A 20,630-nucleotide genomic window follows, 5' to 3' on the forward strand; every position below is an offset into this window, starting at 1 on the left:
CTCCAGAGCTACCAGTTCAACCTCCATTCCAGCAGGAGGTGACAGTTCCAACTCCAAGTAAGGATCAAGGGCAGCAGCCAACATCACCCAGCGTCACAGCTCATCATATGGACCCAGAGCAGACGACAGCTCCAGAACCTACTATGGAGGCTGGACCTTCTACAGCCCTGCAGCCGACTGAGGTGGCACTTGCACAGCCAAATCTGACTCAAGTCACAGTTCCACCTGTGGACCTGGGAGGTACCATTTCTCAGCAACCAAGTCCATCTGAGACAGTTCTTTTATTTTCACCTCAGGATTCAGTATCCACAGGTCTTCCTGGTGTAAACTATACCCCAAAAAAGAAGCAAGCAGAACAGAATGCCACCATGAACATCAACATGTGTGAGCTCTGTACCTGCAAAGATGAGACGCTGTCCTGCGTGGGTCTCAGCCCCAAGCAGAAGCTCCACAGAGTGCCTGAGCCACAGCCCAACACCTACAAGGGCATCTTCACCACCGTGTAAGAATCCCTTTCCTCATTTGTTCTCTGCATCCTGCCTGACATGGCAGCCTTTCTTCGAGGTCTTGTTGGGTCTTCCTCATCTCCCCATCCCATGTTGACTGACTTTCCGTTTCTACCTTTTGTTTGTCAATGTTGCTTATCTTCATTCTCCTTCTTGCTATTGTTCCCTCTTCTCCAGGTTTCTACTTATCATTGCCCTTTCCTTCTCCATTTTTTACTCCAGTATTTAACTCCTTAACATCGACTCTTCTCCCATCTTTGCTGCATCCTCTTTACAGCAACATGTGCCTCTCCCCACCTCGTTGGTGGTAATACCACAGAGTGGTTAAGAGTGAGATTCCGGAGCCAGGCCGCCTGGGTTTGAACCCAGGTCTGTCGTTGATTAGCTTTGTGACTCCATGTCCTCATCTGTAAAGTGGGGACTGTGGCGGTCATCATCTCATAGCATTGTCGTGAGATTTAGATGCTTTAATACAGGTGAAGCTCTTATATCAGTTCCTTCCATGTATTTTAGTGTTCGCTATTCTTACTGACTCTCTCCGTTATATCTCGAAGTCATCTTTGTCCCCTAGCTTTCTTTTTATAGCACCCAGTTTGTGCCCACCCCAGGGCCAAGTACTGTGGGAGCCACAGAAGTCCAGCATTGTCTCCAGAACATGACAATGCCAAGTGGGAAGAAAGGGGATATGTCTTAAAGGGAGGTAATATATAATAAAGTATTAAAAGAGATACAGATAGGGGCTGTAATTCACCAGAACCTGTAATCACTGAGGTACGGTGGTCACAGAAATCTGCATGGATAGGCTAAAACTTTAGCTGGGACGTGAAGATTGGGTATGATCTTTTAGAGAAAAAACAGGGAGTACAGTGTAGGCAAAGGTGTGAGTGCAGGGATGATCAGGATTCAGTAGATCCGTCTGGCTGTAAAGAATCGGGTGAGGCAGTGAAAGATTTGATTATGAAAAACGTTGGCTCTCCGCAATGGGGGTTTGAAAGTTATGCTCTAAGATATGGGGGGCCACTGAAAGTTTTCAAGCCAGAGAGACAAATGATTAGAATGAGAGGATGATTTTAGATTCCGTATGTAGAGTAATCTAGAGGGGAAAGCTTGATTCAGGGAGACCAAATAATATGTTCTAGCAAAATCTAGGAGTAAAGTGAGAAGGGGCTGAATTAGAATGGTTGAGATGGGAGTGGAAAAAAAATTCTGAGAGCACTACAGAGGAAGAACTGACAAGATGTAGTAACTGACTGGAGTTGGAGGATTGGGTATACAGGAAAGAGGAAAATCACATGTGTTGATGGGCAGAAAGATGGTGGTGTAACAGTGAAAATACAGCAGTGGGGAAAGGAGAGTCAGTGTGAGGGAGAGGAGTTCAGTTTTAGGCATCTATTACTGGTGAGCAGAAAGCACCCAGAAGGCTCTGTTTGAGTGGAAATGTCCCTTAGGCCGATGGGCAGAGAGGTATCTGTTTTGACTTCTTTGTGAGCCCCCTGAAGAATGTGCATATAAACTGAATAGTTTCACTGTTGCTGAGGGAAGAGGACAAAGCTAAAGGTAAAGATTCAAAGCCATCCACTGAATGAGTGGTTGAAACTGAACCTCCGACATTTTAACAGCTTCTCTTGAACATGTCTAATTCTCAGGTACATTCTCATTTAAAAAAAAAAAGTCACAGAAGTATATAGGATGAGATGTGCAAATTGTACCCCGTCTTCCCACCACCAATAAGGTAACTCCTGTTACTATTTTGATGGTGTCCTTCCTTCCAACCTCTTTCCTTTGCGTTTGTTCCCCTGATGAGGTGATACTTTTACTCCTTGCTCAGTGCTTTGTGCTTTTCCAAATGCAGTATGTCTAAGAGATGTTTTCATATTAGTCCTTCTAAGTTCTAACTGCCCTTATCCTTCCAACACGTGGAGTGAGTTTGAGGGCACTAAGCAAATCTTTGCTATTGCCTGGCGTAGGATTTCTTTATATTTATTTGCTGATATTGAGCAATGTTTGCCATTTTTCTCATTGATTGGTAGGAGTCATTTTAGACACATAAGTGATTTTGGGGAAAAAAAGACTTACATTCAAAGCAACTGGCATTATGTATCCAAGAAATTGGACAGAGAGGAAGTTCAGGTTCTGAGGAGAGGCCGTGTTGTTTGTGCCAGTGGCCTCACGTTATGTCTTTATTAATTGTGCACACTGGGCAGCTGAGAAGCTGTGGGAATGAGAAAACTGGTCTCTTCTGCACTTGAATATTCCCCACAAGGTGGCCATGATTCTTTTACTTATTCTCCTCATTCTTTTCATGCCAATTCAAGGATGTGAACTGTGTTTCTTCACAGAAATTTCCAAGGAAACTCTATGTCTTACATTGATGAAAATGTGTGGAAGGCATACCGTTGGACTGAGACACTGTGAGTATATTCTGTCCAGATATGAATACAAAGAGCTAACTGCATTGTAAGATCCTTCTTGGTCCAGAATTTTGAGGTCAATAGCTGTGAGAAAAGGTATTTCCCCCTCCATATCCCAAAGCAACCTACTGACTGGAATTCTGTGTTTATTTTAAAAATTAAATGTGGCAGGCCCTCTTTAAAATCAGTAAGAGCCAATTTAAACTTCGTTTCCATTATACAAGTAATACATGATTTTATACTCAATATGGAAAAGTGAAATAACAGATATAGTGAAAACCTTCCTTGTGCCCTAATCCCCCACCCATGCTACTTTGAGTTTAGTATATATCCTTGCAGACTCTTCCATATATTTGAGTAAATGCATATTTAAGGTAACAACAGGTTTGCCACATGATTTTATCATTTTTTACATAAATCATAATCTCCTGCAACTTGATTTTTCCACTTCATGCTATGTCTTAGGAGGGTGAGTCAACAATTATCCATTCTCTGGCTATAGAATTTCTGCAGCCAAAGTGCAAATAATTTTTGGCTCACCTTGGTAGATTTCTTTCCTTCCCGGTAAATAGATGGTTACCCCATTCATTTAAACTCCTGCATGGTATTCTGTAGTGTGAATGTATCACAGTTTAATAATGCCCCTCTTGAAGGATGTTTTGATTATGTCCAGTTTTCTTGTTACTGCATCACTGCAGTGACCGTCCTTGTACATGCTTCTTTGTGAACCTGGTCAAATATTTCTGTAGAATTGTTATCTGGAAGTCGGGTTGCTGGGGGGAAGACTATGTAGTTATAAAATTTTCATTGCCCTCAAAAAAGTTGTGCCACCTTAAACTCCAGTCAGCATGCTGTGATGACATTCATTTCCCCACACCCTTCCATCACTGATATTTTCCCCTTTCTTTCTGTTTTTTTTCTGCTGATCGGATGGGTGAATATAAAGGGTCCCATCTGAATTTGAATTTTTCTGATTGCTTGTGAGTTTAAATATCTTTCTATGATTTACTGAACATTTGTATTTCATCTCTGAATTGTCTGTCCTTTGCCCTTTCTTCTGTTACTATTTTCTTTGTCGATTTGTAGAAAAAAATCAGTTTAGATACATAAGTGATTTTGGAAACACACATTCAAAGTAATTTTTCATGACAGTTTGTGGTCCTATCATTAGTTCAGCTTGAATAGACAAGTCATACATGACTTCTGAGTTAGTAATAAAAGACATAACAGTCAATCTAAAAATAGGGATTATGACAACCCTTAAGGAGTTGCCCCCTTAGTCTGATATCTTACTGGTAAGGAAAAAAATGCTAGAAGCAGGCAATTTTTTCAATTTACAGATTTCCTAAATACTGTACGTAGTTTATATTTCCCATGATGGAATCTAACTTGGAGGTTTTATTTCCCAAACTTGTAAGAAAAATGAAAGTCATTTGGCACAAGAAGTAGATAACTTAATTTCCTCTGGGGAGAGGAGGAGGGGTGATAGACTGAGGAACAGAGGTAAGAGCAAAAGTTTGGATTGTGTGCTATATGTTTTTGGAATTTTGAGCCATGGGAATATATATTACATATTTTTTTTAAATAAATTGAAATTTAAAATTAATTTTTAAAAAGCATGTGTTTGGGAGGTGATACACTATAACATGAGTCTGGTAAGATGTGAAGATTTCTAAGTCAGTTTGAGGTTTATACCTTGTAAGTAAAGGTTCCTAACTTGGGGTCAGTGGTTCCCCAGGGCAGAATTTCTTAACCTTCCCTCCTGCTCCCCCATGTCTATTTCTTTGGCAATCTGAAGAAGCTTATGTTCTTGGGATCCTGTTTTGAAATGTATAATAAATTAAAATATATAGAAAAACAAAGCAAATTAATTATATTGCAATAGTTTTCAGGATATTTTTAAAATTAGTGATGTAGTAATAAATATGCTTCTCTTAACACATTAAATAACAAGATATAGTGGTAGGTCTAATAAATATTATGGCTCCAAGGTAGCGATGAGAGTAAATGATGTTTCAAGATATCTGCGACATATGCATGATATAAAATAATCTGTGATTTCTTTTGGGGACCAAATTAAATATACTGCTGATCTAGTGTGGTTTGTTGCCTACATTCAAAATGGAAGGAAATGCTGACTTTAGATAGAGATTTGTGAAAACTGAGATGTAATTCTATTTCTCATCCACGTTTGGCCCTCTGGATTCAGTCCACTCTGTTCACAGACTTCTGCCCTAAAAGGATGATCCACGGATGGAAATTGCATGCACTTTTTCCTGTACTTATTCTCATAATTGATGCTAAGTGGATGACTTGTTTTAAATAAAAGTATCTGATAGTTAAATAAAAGTACCTGTCACTTTCTGAATTCATTCAATAATTTTTGGAGTATCTAGTACATGCCAGCAACTGTTTTACATGCTAACGATACAGGCCCAAGAATAAATCAGCCCAAGTATCCCAGTTCTCAGGGGGTTTACAAACATATGAACATAAGTACATAAGTATAATAAATAGGTAGTTATAATTTCAAGTATTGGTAAGTGCTTTGGGGAGAAAGAAAGCAGGGGAAGGAGAGGAAATCAATTCCAGAATGGCTTGCTGTTTGTCTTATATATATAGTTAAGTCAAACAAACCAGCCAACCAGCAGACCAACCCTGAGGCCTCTCAGTTTCCTAGAAGTTACTGAGGTGGAGAGAAGGATAATTGTGAATAATACAGAATCAAAAATGAATGTGAAATTCAGAAGATTGCCTTAGACCAGAACCCTGGTCAGAAATTAAACATGGTTGTTTCTTTACTGTTACTTATGCCTGGTTTTGATATTTTCATGGTCTGAGAAAATTTTAGATCTGGCTTTAACTCTGATTCCCCATAGTTTTAAAATTTTTGCTTCAGTCATAATGAATATTTGGAGTTCTACAGATCACTGTATTTGATTTCAGTTATTCAATTATTGCATATTTGAAGCTCCTTTTTTTGGTAATTTTTTTGGTGACCGACTCATTCTAAGTCTCAACTTCTAGGTTGAATTTATTATTGTTATTTAAAAATGTTTTACTGTCCTGTCATGCAAACAACGTCACCGAAAGAAACCTCATTAATTGAAAATGTATAGTCTTTGTTTACTCCCTGTCCCACATGATATTCAGACTCTAACCAGTGTGATGTGGGCCTCAGCCAGTCAGCGAGCACAGTGCCATGAAGAGCTGAGGATCAGCCCCATCTCTTCGCCGTCCTTATTGACTCCTTGTCAGCATTCAGAGTTATAATTAGCATATATGTTTCACTTCTGTCTTGAGTTTTTTCATATATCATCATTTCCTGTGACCTTTGTGTGTCATTCATGGTATACACATACAATTTTGTTACATGACATGGGGAGGGAGAGTTTTTTCCAACTTTTGAAGTTATGAAAAGGGTTAGTATAAACGTGGTTGGACATAGTGATTTGGTTTTTCCTTTTTGGATCATTTCCATGGAGATATGAAGCCACTGCTTGGCAGAGGTGAGAAGACAATCCATCTTAGCACCAGCTGTTGACCATCCCCCCTAACATGGATTCTGACCATCACTGCTGCTCCTTCTAACGTGAATTTCAAATGGAGGTCAGGGTCTTTGAAGCATTGTCAGGGCTCCAAGTGTTCTTTGTGGGAATTAAAGTCTTCTGTGTTTTTGTTTTACTGATCTTTTAAAAATGTGTGTGACTGACTCGAGGATGGAAGATGCCTTAGAGGACTGGGGTGGGGAGGGTGTGGGGGACTCGAAGGGGGGGAGTCAAGGAAGGGAGGGAATATGGGGATATGTGTGTAAAAACAGATGATTGAACTTGGTGTACCCCCAAAAACATAATAAAAAAAAAAGAGAGAAAAAAATGTGTGTGACTGTATTCTGTATAATAGGAACCACCTTAGTAACTGAGAGTTGCAGAGTTTCCAGGTAGTAATATTTTAATTTTCATAACCTATGAGTAAAGAATTAATTTATGAGTTGGGATTAAGCTATGAGATGGAATTAATATAAATACGTGACCAAGAGACACTGTGAGTGAAAAGCAGAACATTTTAATGCAGAACTCAATGGAAATAGTTTCACAAGGCAATAGAGCATGTGCTCAGATTCCCAAGGCTCCTGAAGGATGTACCACTGTTAAATACTGTATGCTAACTCATATGTATGGAATCTAAAAGAACGGTACTGATGAACCCAGTGACAGGGCAAGAATAAAGATGCAGTTGTAGAGAACGGACTTGAGGACACGGGGTGGGGGGCGAAGGGGATGCTGGGATGAAGCGAGAGAATAGTGTTGACATATATACTCTACCAAATGTAAAAGACACAGCTAGTGGGAAACTGCTGCATAAAACAGGGAGAGCAACTTGATGATGGGCGGGATAGGGAGGGCGGGATAGGGAGAGTGGGAGGGAGTCGCGGGAGGGAAGGGATATGGGAATACCGGTATAAATACAGCTGATCCACTTTGTTATACCGCAGAAACTGGCACAACAATGTAAAGCAATTATATTCCAATAAAGAGCTTTAAAAAAAATATCACCTGCAAGGAAGGTGATTCTTTGACATCTTATATAGTTTCTTCTGTGCTGGCTCTCCACCAGTCCCTCACTCCACTCTTGGAATACTGGTTATGTGCCTTCCTGTTTATTAGGTATAAGAAACACATGCAGAACAGCACCCCCTCCTCCCCGAAGCATGTTACTAGTCTTTATTGTGAGACCAGCAGAAGCAATGGCATCACATTCCTCGGGCAGATCCAGGTGTCAGGCTTGACTGTGAGTCATCCCTGAGCCCTTCATTCTGCACTCTGGACAGGTCATTGGCTGGATCTCTCAGTTTTCTAATTTACTCTTTAACTGTCATTTCTGCTGCTCATATACTGAGTTTATTTATTACTGCTAGCACTTGTAATTCGTATATTCTTGAGTTGATTCTTTTTCATGGATATACTATGTGCTTCCCTCTGTCTGAGGATAATAATTATGCTATGCTAAGGTCCTCTTGTGCTGTGTTAACTCTCATTCACTGGCATTGGCTATAAGCTCTTATGTTTGTTTTTGTTTTCTGTCCTTAATGGAATTGGCTTTCTCACATTGTTTGGTCATTCCTGAGTGCAGTTCATCCTTGCAGTTGAGATGCTACTGCTTTTGTTTCCCAGCTTTAGGGGAGAAGTGAAATGAGCTGCTGGGGCTTGTTACTCCCAATGGGTTCCCCTGAGAATAAGGCAGAGGTGGTAGGTGCCTTCTGGTGGCTAGTCAGGGAGTGCATACCTTTCTTCCAGGGTCCTGGGACCTTGCCTCCTTCCTGACACCAGTTGCTCCTATCTGGAGGAAGACACCTTTGCTGCCTGGATCAAGGTGGAAGGATGTGGGGTTGACGTATGCTGTAGGCTGCTGTTGCAACCGATGAGGCTGTAGGTAGCTCTAGGACGTTTCTGGTAGGGGAGCATTTGTGGAGCTGTTTCCACGCATTGAGCTAAGGTTATAATTTTTAAGTTAAATCTTTTCTAGCATTCCTGGGGATTTTGGTGGAAGTTGAAGGGGTGGAGACTTGACATGTTTCAATCTGCCAACTTGAAGTAGCACAACTTAGGAAAACAATTTTGTATCCCTATTACATCCTAGAGAAACTCAGGCAAACATGTATCTGGATACAAATACAAGCATGTTCAAAGCAGTATTGTTTTTAATAACTAAAAACTAGAAAAGTCTCAGTATGCACCAAGAGTTGAATGAAATAAAGTGTGGTATAGTCATAGACTTAGAAGTCATACACTTCATCATAATGCAAACCACACAGGTAATCTTAAATTTTCTGGTAGCCACTTAAAAATAAAAGAAAAAGGAACATAAAATAAATATCTTTTACTTAACCCTTATATCCAAAATATCATTTTAACATGTAATCATTATATACATTATTAATAAGATATTCTACATTTTTTCTATGACGTGTTTGCAGGCCACAACCAAGAAGTTCGCGTGCCGCAACAGAAAGTTCCCACATACCGCAACTAAGACCTGGCACAGGCAAAATACATACATACGTACATACATGCATACATACATATTTTTAAAAACTTTAGGGAAAAAAACTTAGAGTTAACAAAAAGTTAATGAGTCTCTACATTTTTTTTCCATGCTGACTCTATGAAATCACAATTTAGTTGCAAAATTGTATCACAAATACTTGATGTGTATTTAGATTTCATAAAATTTGCAGTTGAAAAAGTAGTATCACATACACAAATTGTTGTAAATATACTTAGTTTCCAGTAATTACAGTATCAGTTTTTTTAATTTAAATTTTGGAATAATTGAAATGAATTAAATTAAAAATTCAGTCTTTAGTCACGTTAGCCGCTTTCACGTACCCAGAAGCCTCATATAGCTGGACATGCAACACTACATGCTACAGGCAAAAATAACATTATTTTACAAAATAATGTTGAATGAAAGAAGCAATGTAGGAAATAATGCATATAGTAGCATTCCACTTACATGAAGAAGAAGCAAGAGTAAAGTGTGTTGTTTATGGCTGATACAGAAAAGACAAAACTACATTTAAAAAGCAAGGAAATTCTTATGAAAGTCAGGATAGTGGTTCCCTCTAGAAAGTCAGAGAGGGTTGTGATTGGAAAGGGGCACACGGGCGGCTTCTGGGAAGCTGGCAGGATTCTTTCTTGACATGAATGGTGTTACCTGGGGATTTGTTTTATAATTATTAACCTGAACAATTACATTATGTATCTTTATAGACATTTTAGCTTTCGAAAACTTTTTAATGGGGGAAGAATCAGATGGCTTCATTTGCAGCGTTGACAGAGTTGTGTATGGGACTTCCCGATAAGGTTTGGGGAAAGATGGGAGGGAAGGACAGCTCTGCAACACTGGGTTAAAACCCAGAGCTGGGTTCTAACAGAGACTTGGTGATCTAGAGAGTAGGCATTAACTATATGATTTGGTGGAAGAATGGATGGGGTGTGTGTGTGTGTGTGTGTGTGTGTGAGAGAGAGAGAGAGGTAGAGAGAGGTGGACACAAAGGAGGACGTGAGAAGAAAGGTTTAAATGAAAATAGAGCAGAAATCACCATCCCTAAATTAAATAAGAATTAGGATGTTTAGGTGGCACCATTACCCAGCTTTCTTCCACATATAGGAGTTAGTCCTATGTAGTAAATAGTTGTACTTCTTTTGCATTTTGATCCAGAAATTACCTTTTCATTTTTCAGGATTCTCAGTGACAATCATTTGACTGAATTACATAAGGACTCATCTGAAGGCTTGCTATCCGTCCAGTATTTGTAAGTTAATTAGTTTATCGTATTTATTTATGAGTTCTTATCTATAAGTGGATTACCTATAAAGTAATTAAGGGGGTTCAAGTTAGATAATCTCTTCAAGTTTTTTCAAGAGCAGTAAAATTCTACAATTCTGTAAGTCTGTGTAGGACCCCAGCCCATCTCTAGCATTAAATACCTCCTATTCCTGAGATGGAGCTATATGTAATGAGGTGGGTAGACCTAGAGTCTGTCATACAGAGTGAAGTAAGTCAGAAAGAGAGAGACAAATACTGTATGCTAACTCATATATACGGAACAAGGACGCAGATACAGAGAATGGACTGGAGAACTCGAGGTTTGGGGGGGTGGGGGGGGGTGAAGGGGAAGCTGAGACAGAGAGAGTAGCATAGACATTTATATACTACCAACTGTAAAACAGATAGCCAGTGGGCAGTTGCTGTATAACAAAGGGAGTTCAATTCGAGGATGGATGATGCCTTAGAGGACTGGGATGGGGAGGGTGGGGGGGAGCTGAGGGAGGGAGGGAGGGAATATGGGAATATGTGTATAAATACAGATGATTGAACTTGGTGTACCTCAAAAAAATAATAAATAAATACCTCCTATTCCTTTTTAATTTTTACATTATGTAGACAAGATATTGATAGAAAAACCCCCTTTAGTTGTAGGGGAAAAGTGGTGATGAGGCTTGAACAGTTATAGACTCCCGTATGAACCTTATTATATGTGTTCCTATGCTCCTCGTTTATATTTCGTTTATGACCTACAACCAAATCTGACCCATGGTCCATTTCTATACAGGCTATACATAATAAAATGATATTTTAAAGGCAGTAAATGAAAAAAAAAGAGAAACAAAGAAAAATATGCGACGGAGATTGTGTGTGGCCTGCAAAAGCTAAAATATTTACTATCTGGCCTTTACAGAAAAGGTTTGAAAAAGTTGCTTAGTAAAATGAGGGGAGTTAAAATTAACCTCAGGACTTCCCTGGTGGCACAGTGGTTAAGAATCCGCCTGCCAATGCACGAGTCATGGGTTCGATCCCTGGTCCAGGAAGATCCGACATGTCACGGACCAACTCAGCCCACGTGCCACAACTACTGAGCCTGCGCTCTAGAGCCTTCAGCCCACAAGTACTGAAGCCCATGAGCCTGGAGCCCAGGCTCCGCAACAAGGGAAGCCTCTGCAATGAGAACCCCTTGCACCACAATGAAGAGTAACCCCCACTTGCCATAACTAGAGAAAGCCTGCGCGCAGCAACAAAGCCTCAATGCAGCCAATAAGTGAGTTAAAAAAAAAAGTTAACCTCAGGTTGCAACCTACAGGACAAGAAAATACAGAACACTTACATTAATATGAATGCCATTAACTCATAATTTTGATAATTTAAGTTAAATTAATATTTAAATATTAAATATTTAAGCAGATGAATTATGTAAACAGTATTGTCCAGAACACATTAAGTTACCAAAAAAACAGACTTTTATTAAGGATTGCAGTGCAGAATCATTATATCAATATTAAAAATATGTAAGATGATGATTAACTGGTATATTTAGAAATGTTTACACTAAATAAGTATATCAGAAATGCACCTCACAAATATCTCTCCAGCCTCTATTTTTTTCTGTTTTTTTGTTTGTTCGCTTGTTTGTTTTGTTTTGTTCTTTGGGCTGCACCGCCCTGCTTGCAGGATCTTAGTTTCCCGACCATGGATTGAACCCAGGCCCTCGGAGTCCACTGGGCTGCCAAGGAATTCCATCTCCAGCTCCTTTATCAAAGAGGAAATGCTTGCATAGTATTTCTGTTTATTTAGGGGTAAGTAGATACTGTGTTCTTTGCTCCAAAAGCTCAATTTTTGTCCTTTGTTCATGGCATCCAAAGCTGTGTATGTCATTAATCCTTATTAAGCCAAGTAATGATTCTGTTTAGCAATCAGATTCTTCTTGCAAATATAAAAGGCTTAGGGAAGTGAGTATAAGGAGCCTGACATGCCACTAAAAATAGTTATTTTAATTATCAAACTTTCAAAGCCTTAAGGGGCAACCACTTTTGTTTAGATTTATTATTTATTTATTTATTGGCTACATTGGGTCTTCATTGCTACTCGCGGGCTTTCTCTAGCTGTGGCAAGCAGGGGCTTTTCATTTCAGTGTGCAGGCTTCTCATTGAGGTGGCTTCTCTTGTTGCAGAGCACTTGCTCTAGGTGCGCGGGCTTCGTTAGTTGCGGCACATGGGCTCAGTAATTGTGGTGCATGGAGTCTAGGTCGCATGCACCATAACTACTGAGCCCGCATGCTGCAACTACTGAAGCCAGTGGATTAGGCCTGTCATTACTTCTACTATGAAATACTTTATAAGCTAATTATTTCATGTTAGCATAGGTATTCTCATTCTTTAAAAAAATAGTCAATCCATAAAAAAGCTTAAAAAGAATATGCTAATAAGCACTATGCCTAGTGTTGTGAACACAAAGATGGGTAAGACAGGATTCCTTTTAGCAACTCACGATCCCACAGGGAAAATAAACATATAAGCTCAAACCATAATGACATAGTGCTGTAGAGACACAGAAGAGGGAACCATGAAGTAATAAAACTGTTTCTTTTAGAACAGTCATTTTCCTCCTTCTGTTCCCTCCTCAGATATTTGTTGATTTTATAAATATTTGAGTTTGCTTTATGTCCAAGCGTTGGCTTTAACCATGATAGACAATGTGCGTGATCTAGTCCATCCTTTAAGGAGTTTATGCACAGAAGAAGTGGGATAAATGGGATGCAAAAATAGCTATATTTAAAAAAGGAAATGGATATGGGCAATGAGAGCTGTAGGTTGGTGTTGGAGCACAGAAGAGGGGAAGAAAAAGACTTCAAGTTGGATCAGGGAAGATGTTACTAGAGCAGTGGTGTTTAAACAAGACCTTGAAGGGCCATTGGGTATCATCAGACAGACATCTTGGGAAGATTACGCTTGCAAAAGCAAAGTGGGAGAAAGGCAAAACACAGGAAAAAATACTTTGAGAACCTATAGAGTACAAGCAGGGAGAGTAGGAGATTAGAGGCAGATTATCTAGGCCTTTGGAGGCCAAGCCGAGGCTAAGATGCCAAGCCACCATGTTACCACAGCAGTGCTCTGAAACAGTCACTTGGAAGACTTGTTAAAACATAAGCTCTGGGCTTCCTAGGTGGCGCAGTGGTTAAGAATCCGCCTGCCAATGCAGAGGTCATGGGTTTGATCCCAGCTCCAGGAAAGTTCCACATGCCACGGAGCAACTAAGCCCGTGTGCCAAAAAAAAAAAAAAAAAACCATAAGCTCCACCCCCATAGTTACTGATTCAGTCGGTCCAGAGTAGGGCTGAGTATTTGTGTCCTCGGTAAGTTCACAAGTGATGCTGGTGTTTGGAACCACCTTTGGAGAGTTAATTGGTAGATTGCGTGGAGGGTGGCTTAGAAAGGGAGAGAGTGGAGGTGGAAACAGCAGTCAGAAGACAGTTCTACCCATCCAGGTGAAATGAGAGACTAAGCTGGAATCAGTGGCAATAAGATAGCTATAGTCAAGAGTGAATATTTTCGGACTTCCTAGGTGGCGCAGTGGTAAAGAATCTGCCTGCCAATGCAGGGGACACGGGTTCGAGCCCTGCCCTGGGAAGATTCCATATGCCATGGAGCAACTAAGCCTGTACGCCTAAAAAAAAAAAAAAAAAAAAGAGTGAATATTTTCAAATAAAAGTCAATGTGATAGAAGGTATAATATTGAATTAATTAAAATTGCATATTAATGAGAGGAGTAACTTCCTTTCAGGTTGTATGGAAAGATATCTTTTCTTTCTTCTGGTATTGAATTGGCCTAGGAAAAGCAGAATTAAATGGGAAGCATGTAAATATAAGCATATTCCTTTTAATATTAGAAATTACAATGACACTTGGAGATAAAAGCTTTGAGTTCATAACCTAGTCTATGATGAGACCACAAAAGGTGGAATCTAATCAATTCTTCTGCTCTCAGGAAAGATTACCTCCAAAGTCTATCTAGACCTAAACTTGTATATTTAATTTATGAAGGTCATGAGGGTGAGACTCTTAAGAGAGGTGAAGGCAGGGTTAGGGGCTCTGGAAGGTTCAAGTAACATTCCTCAAGATTTGGAGTTTAGACCAGAGCTACTTATTTATTATTATCATTCTAACCTCTACTAGTGATTGCTACTAATTAGATACCTAGTAGCTAATTGAGGCAATATATTCCTTTTCCTTCTCCTAGAGATTTATCCTGCAATAAAATACAGTCTATTGAAAGATGTACATTTGAACCGCTACCTTTTTTGCAGTTTATGTAAGTAACAAATGTAACTTCATTATACTTGGAATTTTTATACAAGTTTTTATAAAATTAGTTACTCATTTTGAAATACGATTACAATTACTACTAAAATTATGTAGCAAATCCTTTTTGTCCCTAGCAAAGATTAGTGTGAGAAGTATTACACAGATCAGAGTGAATCGTTACAGAGCAGTGGTTCTCAAGCAGGGTGATTTTGCAGGCAGGTGACATTCGGCAATGTCTGGAGGTGGTTTTGCCAGTCAGGCCTCTATATGCTGCTGCCACCTAGTGGACAGAGGCCAGAGATGCTGCGAAACATCCAACAGTGTACAGGAGAGCCCCCCACAACAAAGAATTATCCAGCCCAAGACGTCAATAGTGCTGCTTTTCTAGAGAAATAAAGATGACGTCACACAAGTATTTATTGAGCACTTACTATTTTCTCTCTAATGTATGACATATATAGTCATGAAAGTATAAATCATGATATCTTCCACAGCGAGATTTCTTTAAGTATATGGAAGGAGTAGTGCTGTTATGTTTCATCATATATAAATTAGAATGATTGCCAAAGGGTAAATGTTCTGAAAGAACATATATTTGTCTTCTTTTGCTTGTGTCTTTTTTTTTTTTTTTTTTCTAGAAATCTAGGTTGCAATTTACTCACAGACCTGAGCTTTGGAAAGTTTCAGGCCTGGCATGGAATGCAGTTTTTACATAAGTTGTAAGTGACATAGAAGATGAATACATGTAAAAAAAATTATATGTGAAAACATCATACAGTTATTGGTTAGCTGGGTGTAAGCCCAGTATGAATTCTGGAAAGTATGTCTTGAGATCCATTTTTTGTTTTTCAAATGAGGAAACTAAGATACAAAGAGGACAAGAGACTTTTCTAACTCATGTACCTCAAATGCTCTGCTTTCCATAGTACTGATCTTTGGCGCGGGCAATCGAAGGCACCAAGTGAAAACACTCAAATTAGCATTGTCATGGAATCCCAGTGCTGCTGCTTCAATATGCGAATGGTCCGTGAAATGCCATGTTTGAATTTACACTGATTTCCTGGTCAAGTGCAGAGTTCCACACTGCTTCAAGTGTATGCAACACAGAGCTGCAAAGAACTAAGTTTAGCACAGAATTCTTCAGGGAGCAAGAGGTGTGGGTGCTTCCTCAACCATTATTCACTTCTTTTAAATGATGAAGCAGAAAGAATTTGTCAACACCCACCACAGGGCTCTCCCCAGTCTCCCAGAACATTATTTTTCAAAAAGCATGTACCTCTGAAGTGAATTATCTGTGGCCAATAAGAACTTTTGAGGTATGGAAAAAGTTGTTTGTGTTCAGCTGTAGTGTGAAAAGTATAAAGAAAATACATTACTGTAGCCTGATTCTATATGCAGTACTTTCTTTCCTGACTAGTCTTCAATAAGAAATGTGGGTTTTAGACCCCTTCAGCTGAAAAATTCTGTGATTTCTCTGTGACACAAGCAAATCATAGTGGGTATGTTCAATGGCCTGAAGAGGATTTTAGAGATTCAAGGTAAAGAGCCTCCTCTCCACCTGGCTTTGGAAAAGACTCTCTTACCTGTGTTGACTTAAAAAAAATGCACAACGTGAGAGTTTCGAGTTTAATTTTATTTGGGGCAAAATGAGGACTGGGATGCAAAAGAAGAGCCTGGAGACAGCATCCCAGATAGCTCTGAGAAACTGTTCCAGTGAGGTGGGGGGAAGCTCAGTATATATGTGGTTTTGGTGAAAGAAAAACATGCAATCAAGCACATAGTGTTTACAGAAGTCACTGCTAGTCTCGTGCGGGTTACAGCTAGTCACAAGGAGCAGTCGTCACCATGAAGGATTTTAGTGTTTTTCTAGATATGAGGAGATACAAGAATTGGGCCCGTAAAGTTGGCTCCTGAAAATATCTAACTATCTAAAGAGGGGTCCTGGCAGTTTTCACAGAGCACAGAGGGCCTCATTTCAGCTCTCTACTCTGAACACCTTTCAGGGAGCTGTTGGCAGTCAGAAGCTGCAGCAGCACATGATTGAATCTTTGTAGCGATAGATGGGAAATGCCAATGGCGAGTGCCAGTTGTAGTTGACAGCTCTCTTGTGGTTCAGAAATCCGATGTCACACCATTCACTTCAGGTTAATGAAGGTGCTGAGGGCGTGTCTGGAGCTCAGGTAAACAGTTCCCGCAGATGCCAATCTGTGGCGGCCTCCTTCTTCCCCTCATTAGCAACCAGCAGTGGTTGCTAATCCTCAATGTGAAGTATACTTTTTTTCCTGACTTTTAAGTGCTTCTCCTTCATTCACCTACACAGGTCCAGACTGATGGCTTATTTTTGTAAATTCTTTTCATCGCTTCGTCGGTTTTAACAATACAAGTTCCATGACTTTAGAAAACTAAAGGAATCTACAGTGTCCAAAGAGTACAGAGTACATTCACATGCTGGCTTGTCTATGGTACATCGATATTTTGATATTTTGAGGTGATGAACATTTTGACTTTGGTGATGCCTTCATGGTATGTGTGTATGTGTGTGTGTGTGTGTGAACACAGATTACTGTATGTCAATTACACCTCAAAGAGCTGTTAAAATAAATATTATATAATAGAGACAATTGGGGAAATCTGCATAGCAACTCTTTATGAGGTAATATTATTGTGTAGGAATTTAATTTCTTCAGTACTGTGTATTAACAGTAGTGTAGCTATATAGGGAAATACTTTTGAATACCCAGAGAGGAAGGCATCGAGCTGACAAGAGAGGGATCGAGATTGTGGCAGGTGCTGTGGGAGGCTGAGGAAGATGAGGCTAGAGCAGTGACCAACAGATTTGACAGTGTGGTGACGACAGTCACTTGTCAGCTGACCTGACAAAGATGATTGGAACAGACTGCTAAATGCAGGGCCCTTTCCCTATACTAATCTCATGCAATCCCCTCAACTAGTCTTGCCATAACGGGAAGTTTCTATTAGCTTGCCATATTGCAGGGGGGATGGCACAATTTAAGGTGCTGTCGGTTGTGTAATAAATTGTCACAATAGGGCCCTACAAAAATAGATTTTTAAAATGTAAAAAAATGAAATTTGACCCTTCCCACACACCACATATGAAAATTAACTCCAAATGAATCATAGGCCTAAATGTAACTATACAACTTCTGGAAGAAAACAGGAGAAAATCTTTGTGATTCTAGATTAGACAATGGGTCTCAGACACAGGTTTCTTAGATAAGACACAGAAAAGCACAAACCATATAATAAAAATTGCTAAGGGACTTCCCTGGTAGTGCAGTGTGTGGCAGGAAACAATATACACTATTCTTCCCTTCCTGGTGGCTCTGAGGAAAAACGTACATGTTTTGCGCACAGCTTATGCCAAGGGAGTGCCTTGAGGTCCCCTGGGCATTCTCCTGTAATGCGCCATCATTCCGGGGCAGCATATACTCAAACAGTTATTCTCATAGCGGCTTGTAGTTTGCTTTCCACCGTAGAAGTGCTATTTCTCTTTCAAATGGAATCAGAGCAAAAGGTCAAAAGTAGCAGGGGTGTCCTGCCATACTTCAGACATTTAACACATGCAGGCTTTGATCCACAGCCTAGGGTCTGAGCGTGGGCCAGGGGCAGAGAGGTACCCCTACATGCTGGTCCAGGAGACCTTGGGGTGGCTTACAGGGCTTGGGGGAGGGCAGGCCCATTCTTGGGAAAAAGCTCCACTGATCTCTGCTGGGGTTGTGTGCTCCGTCTGCCTCTCCAGGGAAGGTGTCCGTCCTGTCTCTGGAAGGTTGAAGTCCCAGTGTAAGCAGATTGGAGGGGTGGGGGGTGGGAAGGGGTCCCAGGAGGAAGAGAACCCTATCTAGTTTTCTGACATACAGAAGCCATTTTCTGATCTAAGCCTGGCCACAATACTTGCCCTTGAACAAGTCTCAGTAATTAGTGACCTTAAAGCAACAAAGGAATGCAGGAAAAGCAATCAAGAAACAATAATTGGGCAATAAAAACAGGAGTCCTGGTTCCTCCTTAAGGGAGAGAGATAATACTCTGATACATGTCTTTGAGTTGTACTACAGGAGCTAAGGGCCCCCACCCAGGCGGAGGGCTGTGACTACATGCTCAGACCGCAGACTGGTGGAAAATTAAGGAATGATGATGTTGACCTTTTCTGACCCTCGTGACTTCCGTCAACTAAAGCCTGGACTCTGTCAACCTCTGCCCCTATTCTATGTTGGGTTCCCCTCTGCTGAAGCCCCTTCATGAAGGGGCATACACCACCCAAACCCCTTCACGAAATATGCATGTACCCTTAGTTGAAAACTGCCCCAACTTTGCTGTTTGGGGAGATGCCGTTTTGGGAAAGATCCTCAGTGTTCTCTGTAGTTGCTGCAAGTAATAAATCCTTGCATTTGGTCTTTGACTTGGTTGCGTTACTGAATTGGTCGACTGGACCTGCTCTGGGGTCCTAGCCACCGGAGACCCCTGGTCTCCACCAGGAAGGTTTCTAAATGCAGAAGTGGAAGGTAGTTCTCAAATCAAATTCTCAACCCAATTCAGGTGGAGACACCATATATATAAGAGGCTCGAGGTAAAAGGGCGTGAATTGGAAAGAGAGGGAGGAATATTCATGAGTTATCCAAGAACAGGGGTGTGGTTTGGACCCAGAACTGATGCAATACTCGTTTTCATTCCTTATATGGGGTTATCCAGTTGTTGTGGCAATTGTCAGCTGTCCTGGCGCTGGTGGGTGTGTCATTTAGCATGATAATTCATTACAAAGAGCATATAATGAGGCTCAAGGTCTATTGGAAGTCAAATCTTCTTGAACCTAGGTGGTTCCAATCAGTTCTTGTTTTTCTCTTTACAGCTTCCTCCTGAAACTTAGATAAGAGCAATTTGTTTCCATTTGAGGGAGGGGCAGATGTATGATTCTGCAGCAACCTTGGTAATAGCTGTCTTTTGGCTCCACACCAAAGAAGAGGCGAACCCAGGTAACACCAATGACTCTTTCCACTTATAGAAGTGGCTGTTGGCGTTGTGGTCTGCCCCTTCTGTAATTCTCCAGGAGGGAGAACTGTTGTGGTCCCATCAGGGGTTGGGAAAAGAATTTTCAGACATGAAGCATTTCACAAGAGAGTGCGTTTATCGAGAACAGAGAGCAGGGTTTAGTGAGGGGCGCTGTAAAGACGGCGGGACGACTTCCTGGCAGACCAGGGAGAGCCACGCTTCTGATGGTCTCACAGCCAACTTTTATAAGCCCAAGACAAGGAACATGCCTGCGAAGAAAAGGGCATTAATCAATTGGTCAGTGCACCATAAGGCAAAAGGTGTCATTAGGTGACAGGCTAGGGTCCTACGTGGTGAAGACCTTCTCTAATATGGGGTTGGGTTATTGGCTAGCCCAAGTCGTGAATCACATATTGCTATGGGGGGGGGGGGGTCAAGATAACTCCGGCATTTTGTCTTGTGACTTTGGTATAGTGTTGGAGGAACCGGTAGAGGTAGGCAGGACATCGAGGCTTATAATGCAGGACGCAATGTTTATTGTACCAGTACATGCCCAGTGGATTCACATCCAAAGACTGAGCCCAAAACCAAAGGAAAGCTTCTCCTTTTATAGACCAGTTCCCGCACTTTTGGGAGCCTGTAGCTATGTTTATCTATGCAGAAGCAATGTACAGAAGCCAGAGTGCATACCTTAGTTTTTCCTTATCTCTTTGACCCAGATGTTTGCGCTGCCCATGGCAGGATCTTGTGAAAGAGGCCATAAGTTATTTATTCCCTGGGGCTTCATTTTCCTATGTTTGCCTTGTCCTTTCCTGTGTTTGTTATTGCCCTGCCTCAATAGGGCCCCACAAGAACCACCCCATCCTCAGCTTTATGCTGGATGAGTCTGACTGCTGAATGCTTTCACTAGGGTTCATGGTTGAGCAGGAAGATTTAGAACTAAGGACATAGAGGCAAAGTGTTCTCAGTGTTAAACTTAATTTAAACAAAGTGGAAAGTAAGAGATCTACTAGGGAAATCCAGTTATCTTGGCAAAAGGACAGTGTTTCTGGTCATAATTGGTACAGC

At 40.6% G+C, this 20,630-nt stretch overlaps 1 protein-coding gene across 1 annotated transcript in view; it reads left to right on the forward strand.

Moving 5' to 3' along the window:
- The window catches only part of LOC130843198 (putative pleckstrin homology domain-containing family M member 1P), an 85,989-nt gene that overhangs the window by 22,452 nt on the left and 42,907 nt on the right, over positions 1-20,630 (forward strand). Inside the window, 3 exon segments of the mRNA XM_057719747.1 lie at positions 2,846-2,917; positions 10,164-10,235; positions 11,930-12,054. Coding sequence (XP_057575730.1) covers positions 2,846-2,917; positions 10,164-10,235; positions 11,930-12,035 — 250 coding nt within the window. The 3' untranslated portion in view covers positions 12,036-12,054.

The sequence above is a fragment of the Hippopotamus amphibius genome, unplaced genomic scaffold (genome assembly GCF_030028045.1).
Source record: "Hippopotamus amphibius kiboko isolate mHipAmp2 unplaced genomic scaffold, mHipAmp2.hap2 scaffold_260, whole genome shotgun sequence".
NCBI lineage: Eukaryota > Metazoa > Chordata > Mammalia > Artiodactyla > Hippopotamidae > Hippopotamus > Hippopotamus amphibius.